Source organism: Balaenoptera acutorostrata, chromosome 1, assembly GCF_949987535.1.
Source record: "Balaenoptera acutorostrata chromosome 1, mBalAcu1.1, whole genome shotgun sequence".
Lineage (NCBI taxonomy): Eukaryota > Metazoa > Chordata > Mammalia > Artiodactyla > Balaenopteridae > Balaenoptera > Balaenoptera acutorostrata.
Genome location: NC_080064.1, coordinates 101651489 through 101679189, shown reverse-complemented (window position 1 = coordinate 101679189; position 27701 = coordinate 101651489). Strand labels below are relative to the sequence as shown.

Genomic DNA, 27701 nt, shown 5'->3' with positions numbered 1-27701 from the left:
CATCGCGGTGCGCGGGCCTTTCACTGTCGTGGCCTCTCTTGTTGCGGAGCACAGGCTCCAGACGCGCAGGCTCAGTAATTGTGGCTCACGGGCCTAGTTGCCTCGCGGCATGTGGGATCTTCCCAGACCAGGGTTTGAACCCGTGTCCCCTGCATTGGCAGGCAGATTCTCAACCACTGCGCCACCAGGGAAGCTCCAGAAATGCTTTTATCAGGCATAATATTCCAAGAGTTCAAAGGCCATCTCCCATATGCCCATCAAGGGCTAGTGTTGAAGGCCTTCCTTAGGAATATGCGCGGTTTAATGAACCCAGGCCAACCAGGCATACTCTTTCTTGCACATTAGTGAATGCATGTTAATTCTTCAAGACCATGTATAAATGTCACCTCTTCAGTGAAAACTTACGTTATGCACTGTAAGAAGTTAGTTGTTCGCATATTTTTGCTCCTAAGTTACTTATCCTCATCTCCTCTGTAGTTTTGCTGTATGTTTCCAGGATTTTTTAAAAATATTTATTTATTTATTTATTTATTTATTTATTTACTGGCTGCATCGGGTCTTAGTTGTGGCATGCAGGATCTTTCATTGTGGTGCGCAGACTTCTCTCTAGTTGTGGCACACGGGCTCTCTAGTTGTGGCGTGCAGGCTCCGTAGTTGAGGCACACGGGCTTAGTTGCCCCATGGCACATGGGATCTTAGTTTCCCAACTAGGGATTGAACCTGCTTCCCCTGCATTGGAAGGCAGATTCTTAACCACTGGCCCACCAGGGAAGTGACTCTACGATGGTTTTTAATTCATGCCATCTTAGATGTAAAAATATTTATATTCATTTTCCCCTTTCTCCTGACCATACTGTTTTTTCCTTTGATTCGAAAAATTGTTTTTATGCATTTCCTTTGAGCAGGATCTTTGTATGCATTTTGCATTATAAAAACAATATTTTGTTTTCATATGTAATGGTAAATTTGAGTTTGTTTTACCAATGTATGTATGTCTGCTGAGGGACTGATATTCCTGCTTTTAGCATGACATTTTGTTTTCATTTTTCATTACAATTACTATATAAGGTACTGTAGTTTGTATATGTACAACTCTTTGCAGTCAAATGCTCTACCACTGAGCTATACCTCCTATATGTACAACTCTTGGACTGTTTATATCCTTGTCTTTGTATGCTGCTTCCTATAGTTGTGTGTGGTATAAACTATAAAAATCATATACTAGTCTTGAACCCTTTTTTTTTTAATATACTGCAGTTTTATTTCAGTCGCACAAACGAAGTTAGTATATAGGAAGTTTAAATGAAACAGTGTGGTAGAAATAGCTGAGAACCAAAAAATCTAAAAAGGAGTTACACCTAAAGGATGAGAATTCAATATGTACTAGTGTTTCATCTTTAGTTTTGATTGACACTTGATGCTTTCAAATTTTGAAACTTTGAGTTCATGATGACTATTCTGAAGAGATTTCAGCACCAGCACTAAGATTTTGTACATTTAGTTGGTTTGCAATTGACTTGTTAGCCATTTACATAGTGTATAGTACAGATTTGTCACAGGTCAGATCACAGTGTTGAAGGAAAGAAGTACCTTCCTGTAATTAGAAAGGATCCCCTGAACTGCACTCACCTGAAGACATCCAGTATACAGGAGCATGAAAACCATCCTAACAGTGTGGCTCCAGGGAACATAGTTTTGATAAGGAAAATAACCTAAGCTTCTGTTTCCCATCGTAATTACTGAAATCTCTAACAGTGACAGAACTGTCACATAGGACAGTAAGTGTATACAATAATTCAGTCAAACTTCTTGGAAAGAACACATTTAGCAATCTGGGATAATGCAGAATGACAAGAAATATAACGTGATTCAACACTGGTTCTTTTTGTCATTTTACACAGACATCATGTTTGTTCTTTTTTTTTTTTAATAATAAACTCATTTTTTTAATGACAGAATTTTTATTTTTATTTTTAAAATTTTTGGCCATGCAGCACGGCATGCAGGGAACTGATCTCAAACCTATTATCCCTGCAGTGGAAGCCAGAATCTTAACCACTGGACCACCAGGGAAGTCCTGACATGTTAATATTAGACCAAAGCACAAAACGTTTAGTGCATAAACCAGTTTCTTTTTTAAGATCTAGCATTTTTATTGTAGTCTTTTATTTTAGTTTGTACCACTTATACCCAGTACTCTATCCTACTGTAGATTGTTTAACTTAATCAACAAAATCAAAAGTGATTCCTGACCAGATTTATGGGGGACATAAACATTTATATCATCAAAGTGTTTGCGTAACCAAAAGTGCAATAATAAATATGAAAATGCCTATTTCATTTAGAAAATAATACTTTATAAGCTTGCTGCATCTTTTTTTTTGAATTTTTGAATTTTATTTAATTTATTTTCTTATACAGCAGGTTCTTATTAGTAATCCATTTTATACATGTTAGTGTATACATGTCAATCCCAATCAACCAATTCATCACCCCCCCCACCCCGCACCCCACCACTTTCCCCCTTGGTGTCCATACATTTGTTCTCTACATCTGTGTCTCTATTTCTGCCCTGCAAACCGGTTCATCTGTACCATTTTTTTCTAGGTTCCACATATATGCTTTAATATACGATATTTGTATTTCTCCTTCTGAGTTAACTTCATTCTATATGATCTCTAGATCCATCCACGTCTCTACAAATGGCCAAATTTCGTTCCTTTTTATGGCTGAGTAATATTCTGTTGTATATATGTACCACATCTTCTTCATCCATTTGTCTGTCGGTGGGCATTTAGGTTGCTTCCATAACCTGGCTATTGTAAATAGTGCTGCAATGAACATTGGGGTGCATGTGTCTTTTTGAATTATAGTTTTCTCTGGGTATATGCCCAGTAGTGGGATTGCTGGGTCATATGGTAATTCTATTTTTAGTTTTGTAAGGAACCTCCATACTGTTCTCCATAGTGGCTGTATCAATTTACATTCCCACCAACAGTGCAAGAGGGTTCCCTTTTCTCCACACACTCTCCAGCATTTGTTGTTTGTAGATTTTCTGATGATGCCCATTCTAACTGGTGTGAGGTGATACCTCATTGTAGTTTTGATTTGCATTTCTCTAATAATTAGTGATGTTGAGCAGCTTTTCATGTGCTTCTTGGCCATCTGTCTGTCTTCTTTGGAGAGATGTCTATTTAAGGCTTCTGCCCATTTTTTGATCGGGTTGTTTGTTTTTTTAATATTGATCTGCATGAGCTGTTTAGATATTTGGGAGATTAATCCTTTGTCCGTTGATTTGTTTGCAAATGTTTTCTCCCATTCTGAGGGTTGTCTTTTCATCTTGTTTTTATTTCTTTTGTTTTGCAAAATCTTTTAAGTTTCATTAGGTCCCATTTGTTTATTTTTGTTTTTATTTCCATTTCTCTAGGAGGTGGATCAAAAAAGATCTTGCTGTGATTTATGTCAAAGAGTGTTCTTCCTATGTTTTCCTCTAAGAGTTTTATAGTGTCCAGTCTTACATTTAGGTCTCTAATCCATTTTGAGTTTGTTTTTGTGTATGGTGTTAGGGAGTGTTCTAATTTCATTCTTTTACATGTAGCTGTCCAGTTTTCCCAGCACCACTTATTGAAGAGACTGTCTTTTCTTGTGTATCCTTGCCTCCTTTGTCATAGATTAGTTGACCATAGGTGCGTGGGTTTATCTGTGGGCTTTCTATCCTGTTCCATTGACCTATATTTCTGTTTTTCTGCCAATACCATATTGTCTTGATTACTGTACCTTTGTATAGTCTGAAGTCAGGGAGTCTGATTCCTCCAGCTCCATTTTTTTCCCTCAAGACTGCTTTGGCTATTCGGGGTCTTTTGTGTCTCCATACAAATTTTAAGATTTTTTGTTCTAGTTCTGTAAAAAATGCCATTGGTAATTTGATAGGGATTGCGTTGAATCTGTAGATTGCTTTGGGTAGTGTAGTCATTTTCACAATATTGATTCGTCCAATCAAAGAACATGGTATATCTCTCCATCTGTTTGTATGATCTTTAATTTCTTTCATCAGTGTCTTATAGTTTTCTGCATACAGGTCTTTTGTCTACTTAGGTAGGTTTATTCCTATTTTATTCTTTTTGTTGCAGTGGTAAATGGGAGTGTTTCCTTAATTTCTCTTTCAGATTTTTCATCATGAGTGTATAGCAATGCAAGAGATTTCTGTGCATTCATTTTGTATCCTACAACTTTACCAAATTCATTGATTAGCGCTAGTAGTTTTCTGGTAGCATCTTTAGGATTCTCTATGTATAGTATCATGTCATTGCAAAGAATGACAATTTTACTTCTTCTTTTCCGATTTGGATTCCTTTTATTTCTTTTTCTTCTCTGACTGCCATGGCTAAAACTTTCAAAGCTATGTTGAATAATAGTGGCGAGAGTGGGCAACCTTGTCTTATTCCTGATCTTAGAAGAAATGGTTTCAGTTTTTCACCTTTGAGAATGATGTTGGCTGTGGGTTTGTCATATATGGCCTTTATTATGTTGAGGTAAGTTCCCTCTCTGCCTACTTTCTGGAGGGTTTTTATCACAAGTGGGTGTTGAATTTTGTCGAAAGCTTTCTGGGCATCTATTGAGATGATCATATGGTTTTTATTCTCCAATTTGTTAATATGGTGTATCACATTGATTTGCATGTATTGAATCCTTGCATCCCTGGGATAAATCCCACTTGATCATGGTGTATGATCCTTTTACTGTGTTGTTGGATTCTGTTTTCTAGTATTGTGTTGAGGATTTTTGCATCTATATTTATCACTGATACGGTTTGTAATTTTCTATTTTTGTAGTGTCTTTGTCTGGTTTTGGTATCAGGATGATGGTGGCCTCATAGAATGAGTTTGGGAGTGTTCCTTCCTCTGTAATTTTTTGGAAGAGTTTGAGAAGGATGGGTGTTAGCTCTTCTCTAAATGTTTGATAGAATTCACCTGTGAAGCCATCTGGTCTGGACTTTTGTTTGTTGGAAGATTTTTAATCACAGTTTCAATTTCATTACTTGTGATTGGTCTATTCATAGTTTCTATTTCTTCCTGGTTCAGTCTTGGAAGGTTATACCTTTCTAAGAATTTGTCCGTTTCTTCCAGGTTGTCCATTTTTACTGGCACAGAGTTGCTTGTAGTAGTCTCTTAGGATGCTTTGTATTTCTGTGGTGTCTGTTGTAACTTCTCCTTTTTCATTTCTGATTTTATTGATTTTATTTGAGTCCTCTCCCTCTTTTTCTTGATGAGTCTGGCTAATGGCTTATTGATTTTGTTTATCTTCTCAAAGAACCAGCTTTTAGTTTTATTGATCTTTGCTATTGTTTTCTTTGTTTCTATATCATTTATTTCTGCTCTGATCTTTATGATTTCTTTCCTTCTGCTAACTTTGGGTTTTGTTTGTTCTTCTTTCTCTAGCTTCTTTAGGTGTAAGGTTAGATTGTTTACTTGAGATTTTTCTTATTTCTTTAGGTAGGCTTGTATAGCTATAAACTTCCCTCTTAGAACTGCTTTTGCTGCATCCCATAGGTTTTGGGTCGTCGTGTTTTCATTGTCATTTGTCTCCAGGTATTTTTTGATTTCCTCTTTGATTTCTTCAGTGATCTCTTGGTTATTTAGTAACGTATTGTTTAGCCTCCATGTGTTTGTGTTTTTTACGTTTTTTTCCCTGTAATTCATTTGTAATCTCATAGCATTGTGGTCAGAAAAGATGCTTGATATGATTTTAATTTTCTTAAATTTACTGAGGCTTGATTTGTGACCCAAGATATGATCTGTCCTGGAGAATGTTCCGTGCACACTTGAGAAGAACGTGTAATCTGCTGTTTTTGGATGGAATGTCCTATAAATATCAATTAAATCTGTCTGGTCTATTGTGTCATTTAAAGCTTCTGTTTCCTTATTTATTTTCATTTTGGGTGATCTGTCCATTGGTGGATAATCTGTCGATTGGTGTAAGTGAGGTGTTAAAGTCCCCAACTATTATTGTGTTACTGTCAATTTCCTCTTTTATAGCTGTTAGCAGTTGCCTTACGTATTGAGGTGCTCCTATGTTGGGTGCATATATATTTATAATTGTTATATCTTCTTCTTGGATTGATCCCTTGATCATTATGTAGTGTCCTTCCTTGTCTCTTGTAACATTCTTTATTTTAAAGTCTATTTTATCTGATATGAGTATTGCTACTTCAGCTTTCCTTTGATTTCCATTTGCATGGAATATCTTTTTCCATCCCCTCACTTTCGGTCTGAATGTGTCCCTAGGTCTGAAGTGGGTCTCTTGTAGACAGCATATATATGGGTCTTATTTTTGTGTCCATTCAGGAAGCCTGTGTCTTTTGGTTGGAGCATTTAATCCATTCATGTTTAAGGTAGTTATCGATATGTATGTTCCTATTACCATTTTCTTAATTGTTACGGGTTGTTTTTTTTTAAATTATTATGTATTTATTTATTTATTTTTGGTTGTGTTGGGTCTTTGTTTCTGTGCGAGGGCTTTCTCCAGTTGCGGCTAGTGGGCCCCACTCCTCATCCCGGTACGCGGGCCTCTCACGCGTGGCCTCTCTTGTTGTGGAGCACAGGCTCCAGACACGCAGGCTCAGTAGTTGTGGCTCTCGGGCCCAGTTGCTCCGCGGCATGTGGGATTTTCCCAGAGCAGGGCTTGAACCCCTGTCCCCTGCATCGGCAGGCAGACTCTCAACCACTCTGCCACCAGGGAAGCCCTATGGGTTTGTTTTTGTAGGTCCTTTTCTTCTCTTGTGTTTCCCAATTAGAGAAGTTCCTTTAGCATTTGTTGTAAAGCTGGTTTGGTGGTGCTGAATTCTCTCAGCTTTTGCTTGTCTGTAAAGCTTTTGATTACTCTATCGAATATAAATGAGATCCTTGCCGGGTAGAGTAATCTTGGTTGTAGGTTCTTCCCTTTCATCACTTTAAGTATGTCATGCCACTCCCTTCTGGCTTGTAGAGTTTCTGCTGAAAAATCAGCTGTTAAGCATATGGGAGTTACCTTGTAATTTGTCATTTTTCCCTTGTTGCTTTCAATAATTTTTCTTTGTCTTTAATTTTTATCAATTTGATTACTATGTGTTTCGACACGTTTCTCCTTGGGTTTATCCTGCCTGGGACTCTTTGTGCTTCTCAGACTTGGGTGGCTATTTCCTTTCCCATGTTAGGGAAGTTTTCGACTATAATCTCTTGAAATATTTTCTTGGGTCCTTTCTCTCTCTCTTCTCCTTTTGGGACCTCTATAATGCGAATGTTGTTGCATTTAATGTTGTCCCTTAGGCTGTCTTCATTTCTTTTCATTCTTTTTTTTTATTCTGTTCCTCTGCAGTGAATTCCATCATTTTGTCTTCCAGGTCACTTATCCGTTTTTCTGCTTCATTTATTCTGCTGTTGATTCCTTCTAGTGCTTTTTTCATTTTAGTTATTGTTCATCTCTGTTTGTTTGTTCTTTAATTCTTGTACGTTCTTTAATTCTTCTAGATCTTTGTTAAAAATTTCTTGCATCTTCTCGATCTTTGTCTCCATTCTTTTTCTGAGGTCCTGGATCATCTTCACTATCATTATTCTGAATTCTTTTTCTGGAAGGTTGCCTGTCTCCATTTAGTTGTTTTTCTGGGGTTTTATCTTGTTCCTTCATCTGGTACATAGCCCTCTCCCTTTTCATCTCGTCTGTCTTTCTGTGAATGTGGTTTTTGGTCCACAGGCTGCAGGATTGTAGTTTTTCTTCCTTCTGCTTTCTGCCCTCTGGATGCTTGCTGCATCTTTAATGTCTTTACTAGTGGGTGACAATGAGTAGTTGATAGAAAAAAACGAACTATATACTTGAATTATGGTAATGCATCCATCACAGGTTAATCTAAAAATGAAATTTCTATAGAAACAGGAACTGTTTTAACAAGGAAATAATGTTCCCTCTTTCAAACCTCTTTGAAATGGTAATGGTTGCAAACCTGCAGCATTTAAAAAACTATGCTGCAGCCCTCTTGCGAGAACACCAGAATCACAACTAGCTGCTGGACAGACATCGACAGGAAGACACTGGAACTCACCAAAAAAGATACCCCACATCCAAAGACAAAGTAGAAGCCAAAATGAGATGGTAGGAGGGGCACAGTCAGAGTAAAATCAAATCCCATAACTGCTGGGTGGGTGATTCACACACTGGTGAACACTTACACCACAGAAGTCCACCCACTGGAGTGAAGGTTCTGAGCCCCACATCAGGCTTCCCAACCTGGGGGTCTGGCAACGGGAGGAGGAATTCATAGAGAATCAGACTTTGAAGCCTAGTGGGAATTGATTGCAGGACTTCAACAGGACTGCGGGAAACAGAGACCCCACTCTTGGAGGGCGCACACAAAATAGTGTGCACATCGGGACCCTGGGGAAGGAGCAGTGACCCCGGGGGAGACTAAACCAGACCTACCTGCTAGTGTTGGAAGGTCTCCTGCAGAGGCGGGGGGTGGCTCTGTTTCACCGTGGGGACAAGGACACTGGCAGCAGAAGTTCTGGGAAGTACTCCTTGGCGTGAGCCATCCCAGAGTCTGTCATTAGCCCCACCAAAGAGCCCAGGTAGGCTCCAGTGTTGGGTTGCCTCAGGCAAAACAACCAACAAGGAGGGAACCCAGCCCCACCCACCATCAGTCAAGTGGATTAAAGTTTTACTGAGCTCTGACCACCACAGCAACAGTCAGCTCTACCCATCACCAGAGCCACCCATCAAGCCTCTTAGATAGCCTCAACCACCAGAGGGCAGACAGCAGAAGCAAGAAAAACTACAGTCCTGCAGCCTGTGGAACAAAAACCACATTTACAGAAAGATAGACAAGATGAAAAGGCAGAGGACTATATACCAGATGAAGGAAAAAGAAAAAACCCCAGAAAAACAACTAAATGAAGTGGAGATAGGCAACCTTCCAGAAAAAGAATTCAGAATAATGATGGTGAACATGATCCACGACCTCGGAATAAGAATGGAGGCAAAGATTGAGAAGATGCAAGAAATGATTAACAATGACCTAGAAGAATTAAAGAACAAACAAACAGAGATGACCAATACAATAACTGAAATGAAAACTACACTAGAAGGAATCAATAGCAGAATAACTGAGGCAGAAGAACGGATAAGTGACCTGGAAGACAGAATGGTGGAATTCACTGCTGCGGAACAGACTAAAGAAAAAAGAATGAAAAGAAATGAAGACAGTTTAAGAGACCTCTGGGACAACATTAAACGCAACAACATTCGCATTATAGGGGTCCCAGAAGGAGAAGAGAAGGAGAAAGGACCAGAGAAAATATTTGAAGAGATTATAGTCGAAAACTTCCCTAACATGGGAAAGGAAATAGCCACCCAAGTCCAGGAAGTGCAGAGAGTCCCATACAGGAAACACCCAAAGAGAAACACACCGAGACACATAGTAATCAAATTGGCAAAAATTAAAGACAAAGAAAAATTATTGAAAGCAGCAAGGGGAAAATGACAAATAACATACAAGCAAACTCCCGTAAGGTTAGCAGCTGATTTCTCAGCAGAAACTCTACAAGCCAGAAGGGAGTGGCATGATATACTTAAAGTGATGAAAAGGAAGAACCTACAATCAAGATTACTCTACCTGGCAAAGATCTCATTTAGATTTGATGGAGAAATCAAAAGCTTTACAGACAAGCAACAGCTAAGAGAATTCAGCACCACCAAACCAGCTCTACAACAAATGCTAAAGGAACTTCTCTATTTGGGAAACACAAGAGAAGAAAAGGACCTACAAAAACAAACCCATAACAATTAAGAAAATGGTTATAGGAACATATCTATAATTATCCTAAACGTGAATGGATTAAATGCTCCAACCAAAAGACACAGGCTTGCTGAATGGATACAAAAACAAGACCCATATATATACTGTCTACAAGAGACCCACTTTAGACCTAGGGACACATACAGACTGAAAGTGAGGGGATGGAAAAAGATATTCCATGCAAATGGAAATCAAAAGAAAGCTGGAGTAGCAATACTCATATCAGATAAAATAGACTTTAAAATAAAGAATGTTACAAGAGACAAGGAAGGACACTACATAATGATCAAGGGATCAATCCAAGAAGAAAATATAACAATTATAAATATATATGCACCCAACATAGGAGCACCTCAATACTTAACAGCTATAAAAGAGGAAATCGACAGTAACACAGTAATAGTGGGGGACTTTAACACCTCACTTACACCAATGGACAGATCATCCAAACAGAAAATAAGGAAACACAAGCTTTAAATAACACAATAGACTAGATAGATTTAACTGATGTTTATAGGACATTCCATCCAAAAACAGCAGATTACACGTTCTTCTCAAGTGCGCTCGGAACATTCTCCAGGATAGATCACATCTTGGGTCACAAATCAAGCCTCAGTAAATTTAAGAAAATTAAAATCATATCAAGCATCTTTTCTGACCACAATGCTATGAGATTACAAATGAATTACAGGGAAAAAAACGTAAAAAACACAAACACATGGAGGCTAAACAATATGTTACTAAATAATGAAGAGATCACTGAAGAAATCAAAAAATACCTGGAGACAAATGGCAATGAAAACACAACGACCCAATGGGATGCAGCAAAAGCAGTTCTAAGAGGGAAGTTTATAGGTATACAAGCCTACCTAAAGAAATAAGAAAAATCTCAAGTAAACAATCTAACCTTACACCTAAAGAAGCTAGAGAAAGAAGAACAAACAAAACCCAAAATTAGCAGAAGGAAAGAAATCATAAAGATCAGAGCAGAAATAAATGAAATAGAAACAGAGAAAACAGTAGCAAAGATCAATAAAAGTAAAAGCTGGTTCTTTGAGAAGATAAACAAAATTGATAAGCCATTAGCCAGACTCATCAAGAAAAAGAGGGAGAGGATCAATAAAGTCAGAAATGAAAAAGGAGAAGTTACAACAGACACCACAGAAATACAAAGCATCCTAAGAGACTACTACAAGCAACTCTATGCCAATAAAATGGACAACCTGGAAGAAATGGACAAATTTTTAGAAAGGTATAACCTTCCAAGACTGAACCAGGAGGAAACAAAGTATGAACAGACCAATCACAAGTAATGAAATTGAAACTGTGATTAAAAATCTTCCAACAAAGAAAAGTCCAGGACCAGATGGCTTCACAGGTGAATTCTATCAAACATTTAGAGAAGAGCTAACACCCATCCTTCTCAAACTCTTCCAAAAAATTACAGAGGAAGGAACACTCCCAAACTTATTCTATGAGGCCACCATCATCCTGATACCAAAACCAGACAAAGACACTACAAAAAAAGAAAATTACACACCAGTATCACTGATGAATATAGATGCAAAAATCCTCAACAAAATACTAGCAAACAGAATCCAACAACACATTAGAAGGATCATACACCATGATCAAGTGAGATTTATCCCAGGGATGCAAGGATTCTTCAATATATGCAAATCAATCAATGTGATACACCATATTAACAAATTGAAGAATGAAAACCATATGATCATCTGAATAGATGCAGAAAAAGCTTTTGACAAAATTCAACACCCGTTTATGATAAAAACTCTCCAGAAAGTGGGCATAGAGGGAACCTACCTCAACATAATAAAGGCCATATATGACAAACCCACAGCAAACATCATTCTCAGTGGTGAAAAACTGAAAGCATTTCTTCTAAGATCAGGAACGAGACAAGGATGTCCACTCTCACCACTATTTTTCAACATAGTTCTGGAAGTCCTAGCCACGGCAATCAGAGAAGAAAAAGAAATAAAAGGAATACAAATTGGAAAAGAAGAAGTAAAACTGTCACTGTTTGCAGATGACATGATACTATACATAGAGAATCGTAAAACTGCCAGAGCTAATTAATGAATATGGTAAAGTTGCAGGATACAAAATGCACAGAAATCTCTTGCATTCCTATACACTAATGATGAAAAATCTCAAAGCGAAATTAAGGAAACACTCCCATTTACCATTGCAACAAAAAGAATAAAATACCTAGGAATAAACCTACCTAGGGAGACATAAGATCTGTATGCAGAAAACTATAAGACACTGATGAAAGAAATTAAAGATGATACCAACAGATGGAGAGATATACCATATTCTTGGATTGGAAGAATCAATATTGTGAAAATGACTATACTACCCAAAGCAATCTACAGATTCAGTGCAATCCCTATCAAATTACCAATGGCATTTTTTACGGAACTAGAACAAATCATCTTAAAATTTGTATGGAGACACAAAAGACCCCGAATAGCCAAAGCAGTCTTGAGGGAAAAAAACGGAGCTGGAGGAATCAGACTCCCTGACTTCAGACTATACTACAAAGCTACAGTAATCAAGACAATATGGTACTGGCACAAAAACAGAAACATAGATCAATGGAACAAGATAGAAAGCCCAGAGATAAACCCACACACCTATGGTCAACTAATCTATGACAAAGGAGGCAAGGATACACAAGAAAAGACAGTCTCTTCAATAAGTGGTGCTGGGAAAACTGGACAGCTACATGTAAAAGAATGAAATTAGAACACTCCCTAACACCATACACAAAAATCAACCCAAAGTGGATTAGAGACCTAAATGTAAGACTGGACACTATAAAACTCTTAGAGGAAAACATAGGAAGAACACTCTTTGACATAAATCACAGCAAGATCTTTTTTGATCCACCTCCTAGAGTAATGGAAATAAAAACAAAAATAAACAAATGGGACCTAATGAAACTTCAAAGCTTTTGCACAGCAAAGGAAACCATAAACAAGACGAAAAGACAACCCTCAGAATGGGAGAAAATATTTGCAAACGAATCAACAGACAAAGGATTAATCTCCAAAATATATAAACAGCTCATTCAGCTCAATATTAAAGAAACAAACACCCTAATCCATAAATGGGCAGAAGACCTAAATAGACATTTCTCCAAAGAAGACATACAGACGGCTACGAAGCACATGAAAAGATGCTCAACATCACTAATAATTAGAGAAATGCAAATCAAAACTACAATGAGGTATCACCTCACACCAGTTAGAATGGGCATCAGCAGAAAATCTACAAACAACAAATGCTGGAGAGTGTGTGGAGAAAAGGGAACCCTCTTGCACTGTTGGTGGGAATGTAAATTTGATACAGCCACTATGGAGCACAGTATGGAGGTTCCTTACAAAACTAAAAATAGAATTACCATATGACCCAGCAATCCCACTACTGGGCATATACCCAGAGAAAATCGTCATTCAAAAAGACACATGCACCCCAGTGTTCATTGCAGCACTATTTACAATTGCCAGGTCATGGAAGCAACCTAAATGCCCACCGACAGACGAATGGATAAAGAAGTTGTGGTACATATATACAATGGAATATTACTTAGCCATAAAAAGGAACGAAATTGAGTCATTTGTTGAGATGTGGATGGATCTAGAGACTGTTATACGGAGTGAAGTAAGTCAGAAAGAGAAAAACAAATATCGTATATTAATGCATGTATGTGGAACCTAGAAAAATGTTACAGATGAACTGGGTTGCATCTCAGAAGTTGAGACACAGATGTAGAAAACAAACGTATGGACACCGAGGGGGAAAACTGCGGTGGGGTGGGGATGGTGGTGTGCTGAATTGGGCTATTGGGATTGACATGTATACAGTGATGTGTATAAAATTGATGACTGATTAATAAAAAAAAAAAAGACTATGCTGTCAACAAGCTGTGTCTTAAGAACCTATATTAAGAAATCCAGAAAGCAGGTGAAAGTGGATTCTTCAAAATTTTAGTAAAACTACTGATAGCCAAAGATTTCAAAGGAGATATAGCACATAACTCAAGTATCAATCAAGGTGGAGAGCCTGGAGAATTGTTGATTTTCGAAATTTTCAGAAATTTTATCATTGCATATAGAGGAATTTTCCCTTATTTTAATTTTAGAAGTTTCAAAGAAAATGGAGTGGATTACATACACAAATGTGAACGCCCACACAAACACACACACACGCACACACACAGTGGTAAGAAGAGTATATAGTTCCTTCTTCCCACCACCTACGTCTCACTACCACTGAGCTGTACCTCCTGTAGGCAAAGCTCTTTGGTCTGTTTATATCCTTATCTTTGTATGGTGCTTTCTATAGTTGTGCATAGTATAAACTGTAAAAATTATATCCTAGTCTTGAACCCTTTCTTAAAAGCAAGGATTGAGTCATGCTATGTTCTCAATTTTATGGCTGACATATAGTAGTCAGTTTGTTGTGTTGACTGTGATGCTATTTTATAGTTCTTAAGTTTAACTTCCATATGTTAACTTCAGCAGGTTTATTCTGATAGATGCTAGAACACTAGCAGATTAAGTCACAGATGATCTTTCTTCCCACTTTAGCATGAATTCAAGTAGTTTTGAACAAAGTCAGAATTTGTAAGATGATAGATTGTGTATTTCTATTTCTGCTGTAACAGAATTGCCATAAACTTGTGTCTTAAAACAACATACATTTTATTTTCTTACTGTTCTTGAAGGCTGAAGTTTGAAACCAGTTTTACTGTGTTAGAGTCAAAGTGTGGGCAGGTCTTGTTCCTTCTGGAGGCTCTGAGGAGAGAATCCATTTTCTTTTTCTTTTTCTTTTTCTTTTTTTCCAGCTTATAGTAGCCACCTGCATTCCTTGGCTTGTGTCTCTGTCTCCAAAGCACATTGCTCTAATCTCTGCTTTCATTGTCAATTGCCATCTCCTCTTCTGTAGTCTAATCTTCTTCTGCCTCCATCTTGTTAGATCACTTGTGATGACATTTATGGCCTATCAAATAATCCAGGACAGCATACCCATCTCAAGATCCTTAATTTAATCACACTCGCAAAATCTCCTTTGCTGTATAAAGTGACACAGGTTTTCCAAGCATTAGGACCTAGATATCTTTGGGGGCCGTTATTGCAACCACATATTGTAATAACGAAGCACCTTAAAGTTTTTTTGCATATTAATGCTTATTTTCCCTTCCTAAATAAGGTATCATTTTTCCCCAATGTAATAACTTAGTGGAATAACTTATTTTACTCAGCTCTTAATGCTCATTTCTTTGTTCTTGTCTATGATATATGAATGAGTAGTTCCCATGTAGGCATCGTGTACAATTTCCTTATTTTTTCTGAAGAATATTTCTTAATGTTGTTGTTTTGTGTTGTAGTTGGTGTAATACGGTGCCCAGTATGCCGCCAAGAATGCAGACAGATAGACCTTGTGGATAATTATTTTGTGAAAGATACATCTGAAGCTCCTAGCAGTTCTGATGAGAAATCAGAACAGGTATGCTTCTCAATTTTTCTTTATATTCCTATCTTGATATGAAAATATGAATTATAAGAAAACATGCTTGAATTGTTACATAATTTAGGGTAGTTATGCCTTAGTTTCATCTTTCAAATTGAAAATGAAGGATATCTTTATTCTACACCCTCAGACCTGGTTAAATGAGATTAAAAGTCATTACTTAAAGATTCAAATCTTGTATAGATTTTGTGTTCTGAGACTTTTTTTTACCTACCTGAATGTTTGATCTGGATGGGAAAGGATTTTGTTGAAGAGAAATGGATAACAAAATAATTTTATTCTAGGTACAGTGAATTAGTATATTTGAGAGCAAGTTAGAAAGTTTTCACCTTTTTATTTTGTGGATCTGTATTTTGTAAATTTAATGTAGCTTAGTATTTATTTCCTCCTTTAGGTATGTACTAGTTGTGAAGACAATGCAAGTGCAGTTGGCTTTTGTGTAGAATGTGGAGAGTGGCTATGTAAGACATGTATTGAAGCACATCAAAGAGTAAAATTCACTAAAGATCACTTGATCAGGAAGAAAGAAGATGTCTCAGGTAAGATAGAAGCAGTTTTAATGATTACTATTAATCTTCCTCTTTTGCCTCTATAGCATTTCTACTTATCTTTATAAGCTTTTGATACCAATATCAGTAAGAATTTAGAAAGTTAGACAAAAATTTTGTTTAGTTTAAAAATATGTGTTTTATTTTACTGCAGAGTCTGTTGGAGCATCTGGTCAGCGCCCTGTTTTCTGCCCTGTACACAAACAAGAACAGTTGAAACTTTTCTGTGAAACATGTGATAGGCTGACATGTAGAGACTGTCAGCTATTGGAACACAAAGAACATAGGTACAGAAGTCATAATTGCTTATCAAGAAATATTATAAAAAGTTCTTGTAAAATTATTTTTCCTAAAGCAAGTATTTATTCTATAGTTTTGTTAGCATTTTAAAATTATCAGTTTTGTGTGTTTTATGTCTTAGAGCAAGATATATTTTTGATAAATTATTTAATGGTTTCCATATTCATATCTAATTGTTTTGTGGATATTTGTTGAAAATGTATCAGTACATGGATTTGGGTTGCAAGAATGGAGTTATATTATTTCTTTGTATGCAATGCCTCTGGTTCAGATACACTTTTTTTCAAGTGTTCTATGGGATTTAGGTTCTGGGCTGTCGTCTTAAAAGGTAATATTTCCATGGGTGTGGCTAAGTGATACCCATTTTAACATCAAAGCATAAACATACTTTCATATTGGATGTACAGTTTGTAGAAAAACTAGGGATTTATAAGCATCTAAGTAGCATAGTTACTGATTCATTAATACATAGCTTTGTATTTCAACCTTCTTTTACCCTCAGGATACAATAGTATTCACTTATCACCAGCCTGTTATATCTGAACTGTTCTGGAAAGTACTGAAATTTCTAGTCAGGTGTTAAGTTTGATTAACCACACCTAAATATTTGTTTTTTAACTCTAGGATGTCTTAGAGCTTTTAGTTCATTAGAGCCATTGGAATTTTTTGGAATCCTCTAAAAGAAGGGGATACATTAATTCTGTTCACTAACAAGTACTGCATCTGTAGTTTGTGCCAGGCAGTTTGCCTAATGGTGCATGTTTGTTTAATTCACACCAACCACCCATGCAGTGTTGGTACTGATATCCTGACTGTTTTAAAGGTGAATGAGATTTGTCACAGAAAGCTTTAGTAATCTGTACAAGGTGTCCCCATAAGTGGTAGAGCCAGGATTTGAACACAGGCATTTGGACTCCAGATCTATTTTAGCCCATATGCTCATTTTCTCCCATGTGGTATTCAGAATATAGAATACAGTGTATGGAATCTTTCAAACTTGACCTCATAGAGGTAATGCTCTTTTTTCTTTTTCAAGACACCTCTTACTGTTCTACAGAACATTTGTGTAGAAATGCTACTTTAAACTTTTGTATCCTTTGTTACAAAATGTCTCATCTTACTTATGAATTGGCTAATGTTTTGCTTGAGGTGACTAATCTTGTGAATGCCTTCACCTGAGGTCCATATCTTACCCTTGTCTTGTAATCTCAGTAAGACATTAAATTACTTTCTCACAGCTGCAGTCAGATCTTTGAGCGTTTAGATTTCTTATGGCTTTTTACATTGATGGTGCGAAACAAAAAGAATAGGAACATGACATCCTATATCCTGTGAACGAATAGCTTCAACCACTCCTCTCAAAGTTTAACCATGATCCATTCTTCCCTTTCCTTCACCACTTTCCTTTACTACTCATATCCAAGTCCTAATTATCTCTTGAATGTTATTCCCTTTTCTTTTGTTTGTTCACACTGTAGTTTTCCTAGATAGACTATGGCAGAACCAATGGCACTGGACGTAAAAGCTTAGGTTCCTGTTACTACAACACATTTACAGCTAGTCTCCCTGCTTTGAGTTTTATATTGTCAAATTCATTCTGTCCACGTTGCTGCCAGTATCATTTGGCTAACATGTAGTTAAGCCCCACCCACCCCACCCCCTTTAAAAACACCCTTCAAAGATACCCCATAGTCAAAGTTTAAAGTTTTCATTATTGAGTCTTACCAGATTCTTTCTCTTTATCATCTGTACAAAAGTTAGGAAACAGTCCACAAGACCACTCTCTCTTCTAATACCAGCTGCAGAGTTCAATAAAAACCCAAACATAGGGGATAACAGCATGCAGTCCACCTCATTAATATGATTTGTTATTACTTATACCTTCTTCAGTTAGAGTGGTGGCCTTGTAAACAGGATGCTTTCTGTTCACCTTGGAACCACCATCCATAAACCAAGCAGCTCTTTGTTAGCTAATAGACTTTATAGAGCACCACCTATGTGATCATAGCATTCAGCAGCTCCTCTGTGGTTCAAAAGTTATATTTAGAGGAAAAGAGGCCAGCTACCTGCTCCTAAATACAATAAATACTTCTTTGCATCCTCCTGGTCGCATGTTCCTGCACAAACCATCTCTGTTTATGTGGAACGCTTCTGGAACGCTTCCTCATTAGAGTGTTCCCCTGTCACCCAAAACATTATGAGTATTTCAGGTTTCATGGTTATTTTGTGTCCTTCAATCATAGAGTCAGTCTCAGTGCCGAATGGCAAGCTAGTAATTTTCTCTTAAATGACATAAATTTTACCATGGTATCCAGAACTTCTCTGGTCCAGAATCCTGGTGGGTCTGTGCTGAGTGGCACTGAGAGGTTTTGCCATAAGTTTCAATCTGCGTAGGTACGTGTTGCTGACACTTCCAAAATCATGTCCGAGTGTGGATCACAGGGGCCCAAAAGCATCATGAAAAAGACTGCTTTTTTGCAGTTCAGACATGGCCTGCCTTTGTTTAGGCCCCCGTTCAAACATGACCTTCTTTTGGGTAGTTGTATTGATTGGTGCTGGTAATATTCCCAGATATGGAGTGTGTGTTCTTCAAAATTCAAATATACCAACCAAATGTTGGCTTCTTGTTTAGTTCTAGGGGTAGGTGGCAGAAGCAGTTTATTTTTTTTCACCTGTGGAATGTCATGGGTGGCTCCTGCCTAGGTTATTCCTAAGAATTTCACCAGTTTGGACAGGTCCTTGGACTTTTGCTATATTTAGCAACAACCTCTGTTGGTCATGTGTGTCGCCATTGCATCTGAGGCAGTCTTACCTTCATCTTTAGTTTCTGATATTATCATGAAATTAATATAGTATATTATTACACTCAGGACCTGCATCAAGTCTAAATCTCTTCTAAACAAATCATACGTCAGCTGGTGAATTGAAATAACCCTGTGGCAGTATAGTAAACATAAATTAGGGTCCTTCCACATCAAGGAAAATTGCTGTTGGCTCTTTTTCAGAGTTAGAAAAAAAATTTGCATGTTCAGTCACTGAGTGCCACTCTTTTTTAGTCTGCTGTATATATTTTTTGTATTGTTGAAACCATATCAAGGACTGCTGATGCTATGGTGGCACTACTTTATTCAAACTTTAATACTGTTACTCTTGATGAAACATTTACTTTTTTCACAGGCTACACATGGTTATTGTACAAAGAATTCATTGGTACTAGCACTCCAGCTTCTAATTTGTCATTAAAGTCGTAATCTCATTTTATCCATCAGGTATCCTATACTGTCTCAGGTCTACAAGTTCTGTGGACTTGGACAGTTTTTTTAAAAAAAAAATATTTATGTATGTATGTATTTTGCTGTGCCGGGTCTTAGTTGTGGCACGTGGGATCTTCCAAGTTGCGACATGCGGGAATCTTCAAGTTGCGGCATGCGGGATCTTTAGTAGCAGCATACGAACTCTTAGTTGCGGCATGTGGGATCTAGTTCCTTACCCAGGGATCGAACCCAGGCTGCCTGCATTGGGAGCGCAGTCTTAGCCACCGGACCACCAGGGAAGTCCCTGGACTTGGGCAGTTTTAGTGGTTTCCATGTACCATGTCTAATCAAGACTCGCCTGAAGGTGAACTTGTATGTCTTCTGTTTTACAGTACCAGTCAGACATAATATCCATTCCAATGACATAGTCACATAAAGGAGAGATGTAACTACTTCACATAAAGTCTGTTCATATAGTCCAACTTTCATCACCTTAATCCTATCAACCATCCCTCTCCTCCCAATCTAACCTTAGCTCCCATTAGGTCTTCAGCAGGTTTTAGAATCATAGCACATTGGGCTCCCATGTCAGGGAGTCCCGGAAATGTCTCTTATCCACCCCCTGGCTATTTTACCCACACAAGTGCATATTGCCTTGTGTTTTCCAGCTGGGGTTTGAGCCAGAAGATCCTGGCCTCTCCTTCAGTTTTCAGGTTGATTGATCCATGGAATCGTTGCTCCAGGCAGTACAAGGTCAGGTTTCTCATTGTCATCTTTGCCCTCCAGCTTTTAAAATTTCTTCATACTGGGGTAAATACAACAGTTGTTTAATGCCCTTTAATGTTGGGGACCAGCAGTGGCTCCCATTGGTCCACCCAACTTCCAAGAGTGCTACGTTAAGACCTTTGTTTCAATCCCATCATTGTCTGCTTTATTCACCACCTCCCCCCTCCCCTTTTTAACAGCCACCTAAAGATTTCCATCCTGCTGGGGTAAATCCCTTGACTCTCCCCTTTGTCTTTCCCTATTTTCTCATGAATCACTATAGTTTTCTTAACATCTGTAAGGCCCATAAAGCTGAGACAAATCTAATAAGGCTTCTCAGATTATTGCTAGGTTTTGCAGCAGTAAAATTACATGGGGGTGCCCATGTACAAGGGTCCCCCTTAATCACATTATTTACCTTGACCTTAGTAGGAGGCATACTCAGTAGACGAACGTCCTGCTCTGCATAATGCTAATCCTCAGCAGACGAACATCCTGCTCTGCATAATGCTGATCTGGCGTGGCTTGCCTAAGAAGCATATCAGCCACTTCTTCTGGGGAGTTCTATTTGGCATTTATAGGAGAAGGGCAATCACCTGTGAGGGTAAAAAAAACTTCACAGGGGCTTTTATCCAGTCCACCAAGCTAGCTGTCCCCTTAGGAATCACCTGCTGTGTGTCTAGATTATGTGTAGCCATCTGTGGTTCCGTAGTGAGCTGTGGGTCCTGCATCAGCTCAAACATTGCTGTTCTATTCTGCAGCATTCAAAATCAACAGTACTGCCTCTAAGTAATCAGTCACTCTTACAATATTTTAGTAAAGGTTTTTTTCAGGAAGCATACAATGTCAATCCACAAAATGAGATAATTCCTTAGCATTGTAAACTCTGGTTTCATTAGTTTCTTGATTTTGTCTTTCCTCAACCAGACTACTTTGTGACTGGAAGTCATAGAGGTGCTGTCTATTTCCCCAGCATAATTTTTCCCTTTGGAATGGCCCTAAGGCTAGTGGCTGTAGCTCAGACTGGCTGAAATCTAAACTTTGCCCGGTGTCAGGATCTGTCCCAGTACACTCTTCATTTTTAGCTGCTACAGATAACAGTAACCAAGGAATTGTTTAATTACCTTGTTTCTTATTAGTTTGCATTTCCTTGTTTATCCAGGGAGTCAACTCCTAGGGAGTTGGAGCTACAGTTTCTAAGTTCTTTCTGTTGGTAACTTTTACCTCTAATAACTGCAGCTGTAGTTCCATACCATGAGTGACTAGATAGTCATCCAGGAATCAAAGGTTCATAACCCTTGTCATCTTTTCCTTCCTCTTCCCAACCAAAAGTTTCAATGAGTCAGGATGGTTCTAGTGAATCTCACTTTTGACGCCAACTATGAAGTTAGGGAACAATTCACGGGTCCTCCCTCACTTCTGACACCAACTGCAGAATTTGGGGGTCCCCAAAACCATTCGCGCTTCCTTTTTTTTTTTTTTTTAATTTATCTTATTCATTCTCACTTCTGACACCCGTTGCAAGTTCAGGATTTCTTAAGACTACCCTCAGATTCATTCATTTCTTAGAACTCACTGAAAGATGTATACTGACAGTTAACATTTATTACAGTGAAAGGATACAGATTAAAATCATCCAAGGGAAAGACATGGAGCAGAGTAGTCTAGGAGAGTTCTAAATGTGGAACTCCCAGTTGTGTCTTCTCAGTGGAATTCTTTTTTGTTTGTTTAATATTTATTTATTCATCCATTTATTTTGGCTGCGCTGAGTCCCAGCTGTGGTGTATGGGATCTTCAGTTGTGGCATGCCAACCCTTAGCTGCGGCATGCGTGCAGGGTCTAGTTCCCTGACCAGGGATCGAACCCGGGACTCCAGTGCTGGGAGCGGGGAGTCCCACCCACTGGACCACCAGGGAAGCCCCCTCAGTGGAATTCTTAATGTAGTTAACTCCTCCTAGCAATGATGTGTGACAGCATGAAGAGAATATTGCCAACCAAGGAGGCTTGCATGAGCCTTGGTGTCCAGAATTTTTTTTGGAACTCTGTCATGTAGATGTAGTTCACTGGCCACGTGATTGACTGGTTTCCAGCCCCTTCTGAGGTTGAGCTGATACTGTGTGACCTGAAGACCCTACCATAAATCATATCATTAGCATATGGCCTAAGGCCCCAAGTAAACAAAGATACTTTTGTCAGACAGTACATTTCAAGGGCTTAGAGATGCCCTCCCAGCTGCTGAGGGCAAAGGCCAGACTTCTCTTTGGGCAAGGTTAAATTCTTTAGTACACAATCTGTTATCTCCTATTTGCACTCTTACAGTATGTAACCCCGTGTTTTAAACTTCTCTGCCTTTACAAATGCTATTTCTTAACTTACAGAACACTGTCAGGAGAACTATTTCTAAAAGCCAGTTTACTTCTGTGTCTTGTCTTCCCTAACACTTTCGTTCCATCTTATCCACCCCGTTTCCCTGTCTGGACTTCAGGCCTTTTAGGGCTAGTTCTTTAAGGGGCTTAGCTTCTCACATGCTTATTGATCAAGTCGGGTTTCCCACCTCTTCTTGAGTCACTCATGCAATTATGATAATATATATTTTCTTAGAAAATCCCACCATTTAGTAGAGGTTTTAAAGACATACTTCCGGGCTTCGCTGATGTTGCAGTGGTTAAGAATCCGCCTGCCATTGCAGGGGACACGGGTTTGAGCCCTGGTCTGGGAAGATCCCACATGCTGCGGAGCAACTAAGCCCGTGAGCCACAACTACTGAGCCTGCGCTCTAGGGCCCGTGAGGCACAACTGCTGAGCCCGTGTGCCGCAACTACTGAAGCCCATGCGCCTAGAGCCCGTGCTCCACAACAAGAGAAGCCACCACAATGAGAAGCCCATGCACCACAACGAAGAGTAGCCCCCGCTCGCTGCAACTAGAGAAAGCCCACACACAGCAACGGAGACCCAATGCAGCCAAAAATAAATAAATAAAATAAATAAATAATTTTTTTAAAAAGCCATTAAGAAAAGTTTAAAAATAAATAAAAATAAAAAAAATAAAAACATACTTGCTTAGAAATAGACCATAAAGATTTTACAAAAATCTGTGTTTCTATCTCTTTCTTGTTTATAATGTTGAATAGCTGAGTTTATTTCCTTATTCTTTATTAGTCTAGCCATAGATTTGAGTCTCTTATTGGTCATTTTATTTTATTTTTTAAAGATTTTTTTGTTGTGGACCATTTTTAAAGTCATTACTGAATTTGTTACAATATTGCTCTGTTTTATATTTTGGTTTTCTGGCTGCGAGGCATGTGGGATCTTAGCTCCCTGACCAGCGATCGAACCTGCACCCCCTACATTGAAAGGTGAATTCTTAACCACTGGACCCAGGGAAGTCCCTATTGGTCATTTTAGTGATCCAGTTTTTGAAATTGTTTATTCTTTTTTTAAGTATTCTAACTCTCAGAGTTCTCTTTTATTTTTATTCTTTGCTTAGCTTTATTTCATTGTACTTCTTTTAGTTTCTTATGTTGAATCTTGACTTTATCAAAAAGATGTGAATTTTTCATTTATTTATTTATTTATCTATCTATTTATTTATTGCTGCATTGGGTCTCATTGCTGTGCACAGGCTTTCTCTAGTTGCGGCGAGTGGGGGCTACTCTTCGTTGCGGTGCGTAGGCTTCTTATTGCAGTGGCTTCTCTTGTTGCAGAGCACAGGCTCTAGGCACACAGGCTTCAGTAGTTGTGGCACGTGGGCTCAGTAGTTGTGGCTCGCGGGCTCTAGAGCACAGGCTCAGTAGTTGTGGCTCACGGGCTTAGTTGCTCTGCGGCATGTGGGATCTTCCCGGACCAGGGCTCAAACCTGTGTCCCCTGCATTGGCAGGAGGATTCTTAACCGCTGAGCCACCAGGGAAGCCCGTGAATTTTTCTTTGATTAAAATTTAGCCTCATTCCAGAATCATTATTGACTTACCTACTCTATATAAGAATTTTGGGTCCCCTGCCACCCACCTACCCTTTTAAAGGTGATTGTTGCATAGTATAGTGATACAGATAACAAACTTTGGTGTGTGTGTGTGCGAGTGTGTATCTTCAAACGGAGAAAATGTAGTACCTTCCTTATAAGATGGCTGTGAGGATTGAGTTGAGAATTGTACCTGTAAAGTGCTTAACACAGTAAGGGCTCAATAATAGTCTGTTACATTTCATTTATTTGTGGCCATGCCGGGCGGCTTGTGGGAATTCCCCGACCAGGGATTGAACCTGGGCCCTCAGCGGTGGAAGCCCTGAGTCCTAACTACTGGACCACCAGGGAATTCCCTATTTCTTTTCTTTTTAAAAAAAACACTTTATTGAGATCTTTGGTTTTCTTTATGTCCTCATAAGTTGTTTTCAAAAAGGAAAGCATCTATAGAACTTTATGAAATTTTGTACCTCAAAGCACTTCATGGTTTCTAGCTAAACCATGACGTTATCCCTCCTCCTTCTAGTAATTCTCTTCACAGTAAATGAATAAAAAATGTATAGACTTATAAAGGACAAGAATGAGAGAAGAGACACCAATGGAGGTTTCAGTTAATTTTTCAAAACCAGGGAAATGGATTGAATATTTGTTGGATCTGATAATTTACCTAGTAGAGTTGAGCCAACTACAACCCAAGGGCATGTGAATGAGATATAAAGGAAGCCACTTGATTTATTTCCCAGAAACCTATGGTGGCTCAGGATCTAGAGGTGATAGGTATCACAAAAGTTGGGCTTATTCTCTGGATAAGTAAAATCAGAGGCCCTGGACTTAGGGATATTAGGTCTAGATTGAGGGTGGGGATGAGGTACTTGGCTGAAATTGGGGAGATTAAAGGATCAATCTGCACAATAAACTGTGAGACGTTCACTTACCTCGATTTGCTTCCAGATTGCCAGTAGTGAACTTTTCCATTTTACTATTCTTCCCTACTCTGCTTTCTGGAATTAGAGGCTTTGTCACTCTCTGGAGAAAGTGAATAATTAGAAGAGGCCTCCTAATGTTGCCATTTGGGGTTCATTTCTGATGAAAAAGATTGCCTTACAGTGAAGCCCATCAGTTCATAAGTTCTGCTCTCTCTTTCACACGTGATTCTGAGCAGTTTTAAAGTATATTTAGGGACTTCTTGGTCATCCAGTGGCTAAGACTCCCATTCCCAGTGCAGGGGGCCTAGGTTTGATCCCTGATCAGGAAACTAGATCCCGCATGCCTCAACTAAGAGTTTGCATATCGAAACGAAGATCCTGTGTGCCGCCGATAGTGAGAGGCCCGCGCACCGCGATGAAGAGTGGCCCCCGCTTGCCACAACTAGAGAAAGCCCTCACACAGAAACAAAGACCCAACACAGCCAAAAATTTTTTAAATAAATAAATAAATAAAATTTTTTTAAAAAGTATTTAAAAAAAAAGATCCTGTGTGCCGCAACTAAGACCCAGTGCAGCCAAATAAGTAAATACTGAAATATTAAAGTATATTTAAATATAAAAGGATATGAATGGATGGAAGGATCATCTGACATTTGATGAGAGCCACTGTCATATGCCATCCGTTGTGGGATAGTTGAGAATTCTCAACTTCTCTATCTCTTGTCTGGCTTCAAATATAGAGACTATAAAAGCTAAGTATTTCCTTCCTCAGCATTCCTGGCGTTAGGGTACCTCTGATCCACAGTTTATGCCCCCAAAATAGAAACAGAATTCTGTTTAGAGGGTGATTTTCAGAAAGTTTTTACCTTCCTGACAAAAGGGACAGATGTTGCTGGTGTCATCCATCTTCCTCCTTTTTCCTTCCTTGAATTTGGATGTGATGCCTGGAATTCTGACACCATTATATACTCATGAGGATAAAGCCAAGATCATCTCAGTGATTCTAACTTTGATGTTGTTAAACTAACACCATCAACTGCCTACATTTGGTCTTGTTATATGAGCCACTATTAGTCCCTACAGCTGTACATGTTTCTGATTGACACAGCTGCCCACATGAAAGGACATAACATAATACAGGAGCAAAAGGAAGTGTGAAATAAAAATTATGATATTCTGAAAAATCGCAAGCTATTGGTCACAAATTAAGGACAGAATCTCCACAAAAGGAGTAATTAAAGGGACTTCCCCAGAGGTCAGGTGGTTAAGACTTCACGCTTCTGCTTCTACTTCAGGGGGTACAGGTCCGATCCCTGGTCGGGTTTGATGCCTGTTCAGGGAACTAAGATCCCACATGCCGAGCAATGTGGCACCCCCCCCCCCCCAAAATTAAAATAAGAAAGAGCTCTTGGAAGTATGATAGGTGAAAAAAATCAATAGGTTTGGTAGATAAATTCTATTTAGTCTCCTAGAAAATAAGACAAAAAGATTTTAAAAAGATTTAAAAATTACAAGAGATCAACTGCCAGCTAGTACAAATTATAGAAAAAGAAATGAAAGAAATTATCAAATAAATAATACAAGAAATTCTCCTACGAACCTAGAATTGCCAATCTGAAATGACCCGTTTAATGCCCAGTATGCTGATAGTAAAAGGCTTCTATCAAAGCTGTGTATTATCATCATAAAATGGCGATATGCTATGGGTTAAAATGAAGATCAACAGAGTTTCCAAAGAATCGAAGTAGGTAACCTGCAATGAATTGGAAATCTAAATATGATCTTTAAAAATAGCAATACTAGGAGGTAGAAGATGCTGGAACTGTAACTTCAAAAGTTGCGGGGTGGGGCTTCCCTGGTGGCGCAGTGGTTGAGAATCTGCCTGCCAATGCAGGGGACACGGGTTCGAGCCCTGGTCCGGGAAGATCCCACATGCCGCGGAGCAACTAAGCCCGTGCGCCACAATTACTGAGCCTGCGCGTCTGGGGCCTCTGCTCTGCAACAAGAGAGGCCGCGATAGTGAGAGGCCCGCGCACCGCGATGAAGAGTGGCCCCCGCTTGCCGCAACTAGAGAAAGCCCTCGCACAGAAACAAAGACCCAACACAGCCAAAAATAAATAAATCAATAAATAAAATTTAAAAAAAAAAAAAAAAAAAAAAAGTTGCGGGGTGATAAAAAAATGTTTAAAAAAAAGTTGTGGGGTGAGAGGGAAAGATTTTCAACCTAGAATTCTATATCTAAACTATTAATCAATGTGAGTAAGATGTACACATTCTTCAGCATGCAAGGATTCAGAAACTGCCTCCCATACGCCTCTTTCTGGAGAGCTATTAGAGAATGTGATCCACAGAAATGTTAATAAACCAAGAAAGTGAATGGGAATGCCCAGAATGACAGCTGTGCAGGAGCTAGTTTAGACTGAAGCATGAAGACTGAGGACCCCATTAAGGATGTCTCCAGTAAAAAAAATGGAACCACTTCTATTAAATTTGTTATATTAGGTCATTTGAAAAATAATATTGACAAGTTTTTGACATACCTGATGGAACATGAGAAACATTAGG

General features: G+C 38.6%; 1 protein-coding gene across 3 annotated transcripts in view; it reads left to right on the top strand.

Annotated features, from left to right (window-relative positions):
- The window catches only part of TRIM33 (tripartite motif containing 33), a 161473-nt gene that overhangs the window by 68263 nt on the left and 65509 nt on the right, over positions 1-27701 (top strand). For all 3 annotated transcript variants that reach the window (XM_057530320.1, XM_057530319.1, XM_007169621.2), the window contains exons 2-4: positions 15243-15361; positions 15780-15924; positions 16088-16220. In XM_057530320.1, coding sequence (XP_057386303.1) covers positions 15243-15361; positions 15780-15924; positions 16088-16220 — 397 coding nt within the window. The remainder of the gene's footprint in view (positions 1-15242; positions 15362-15779; positions 15925-16087; positions 16221-27701) is intronic.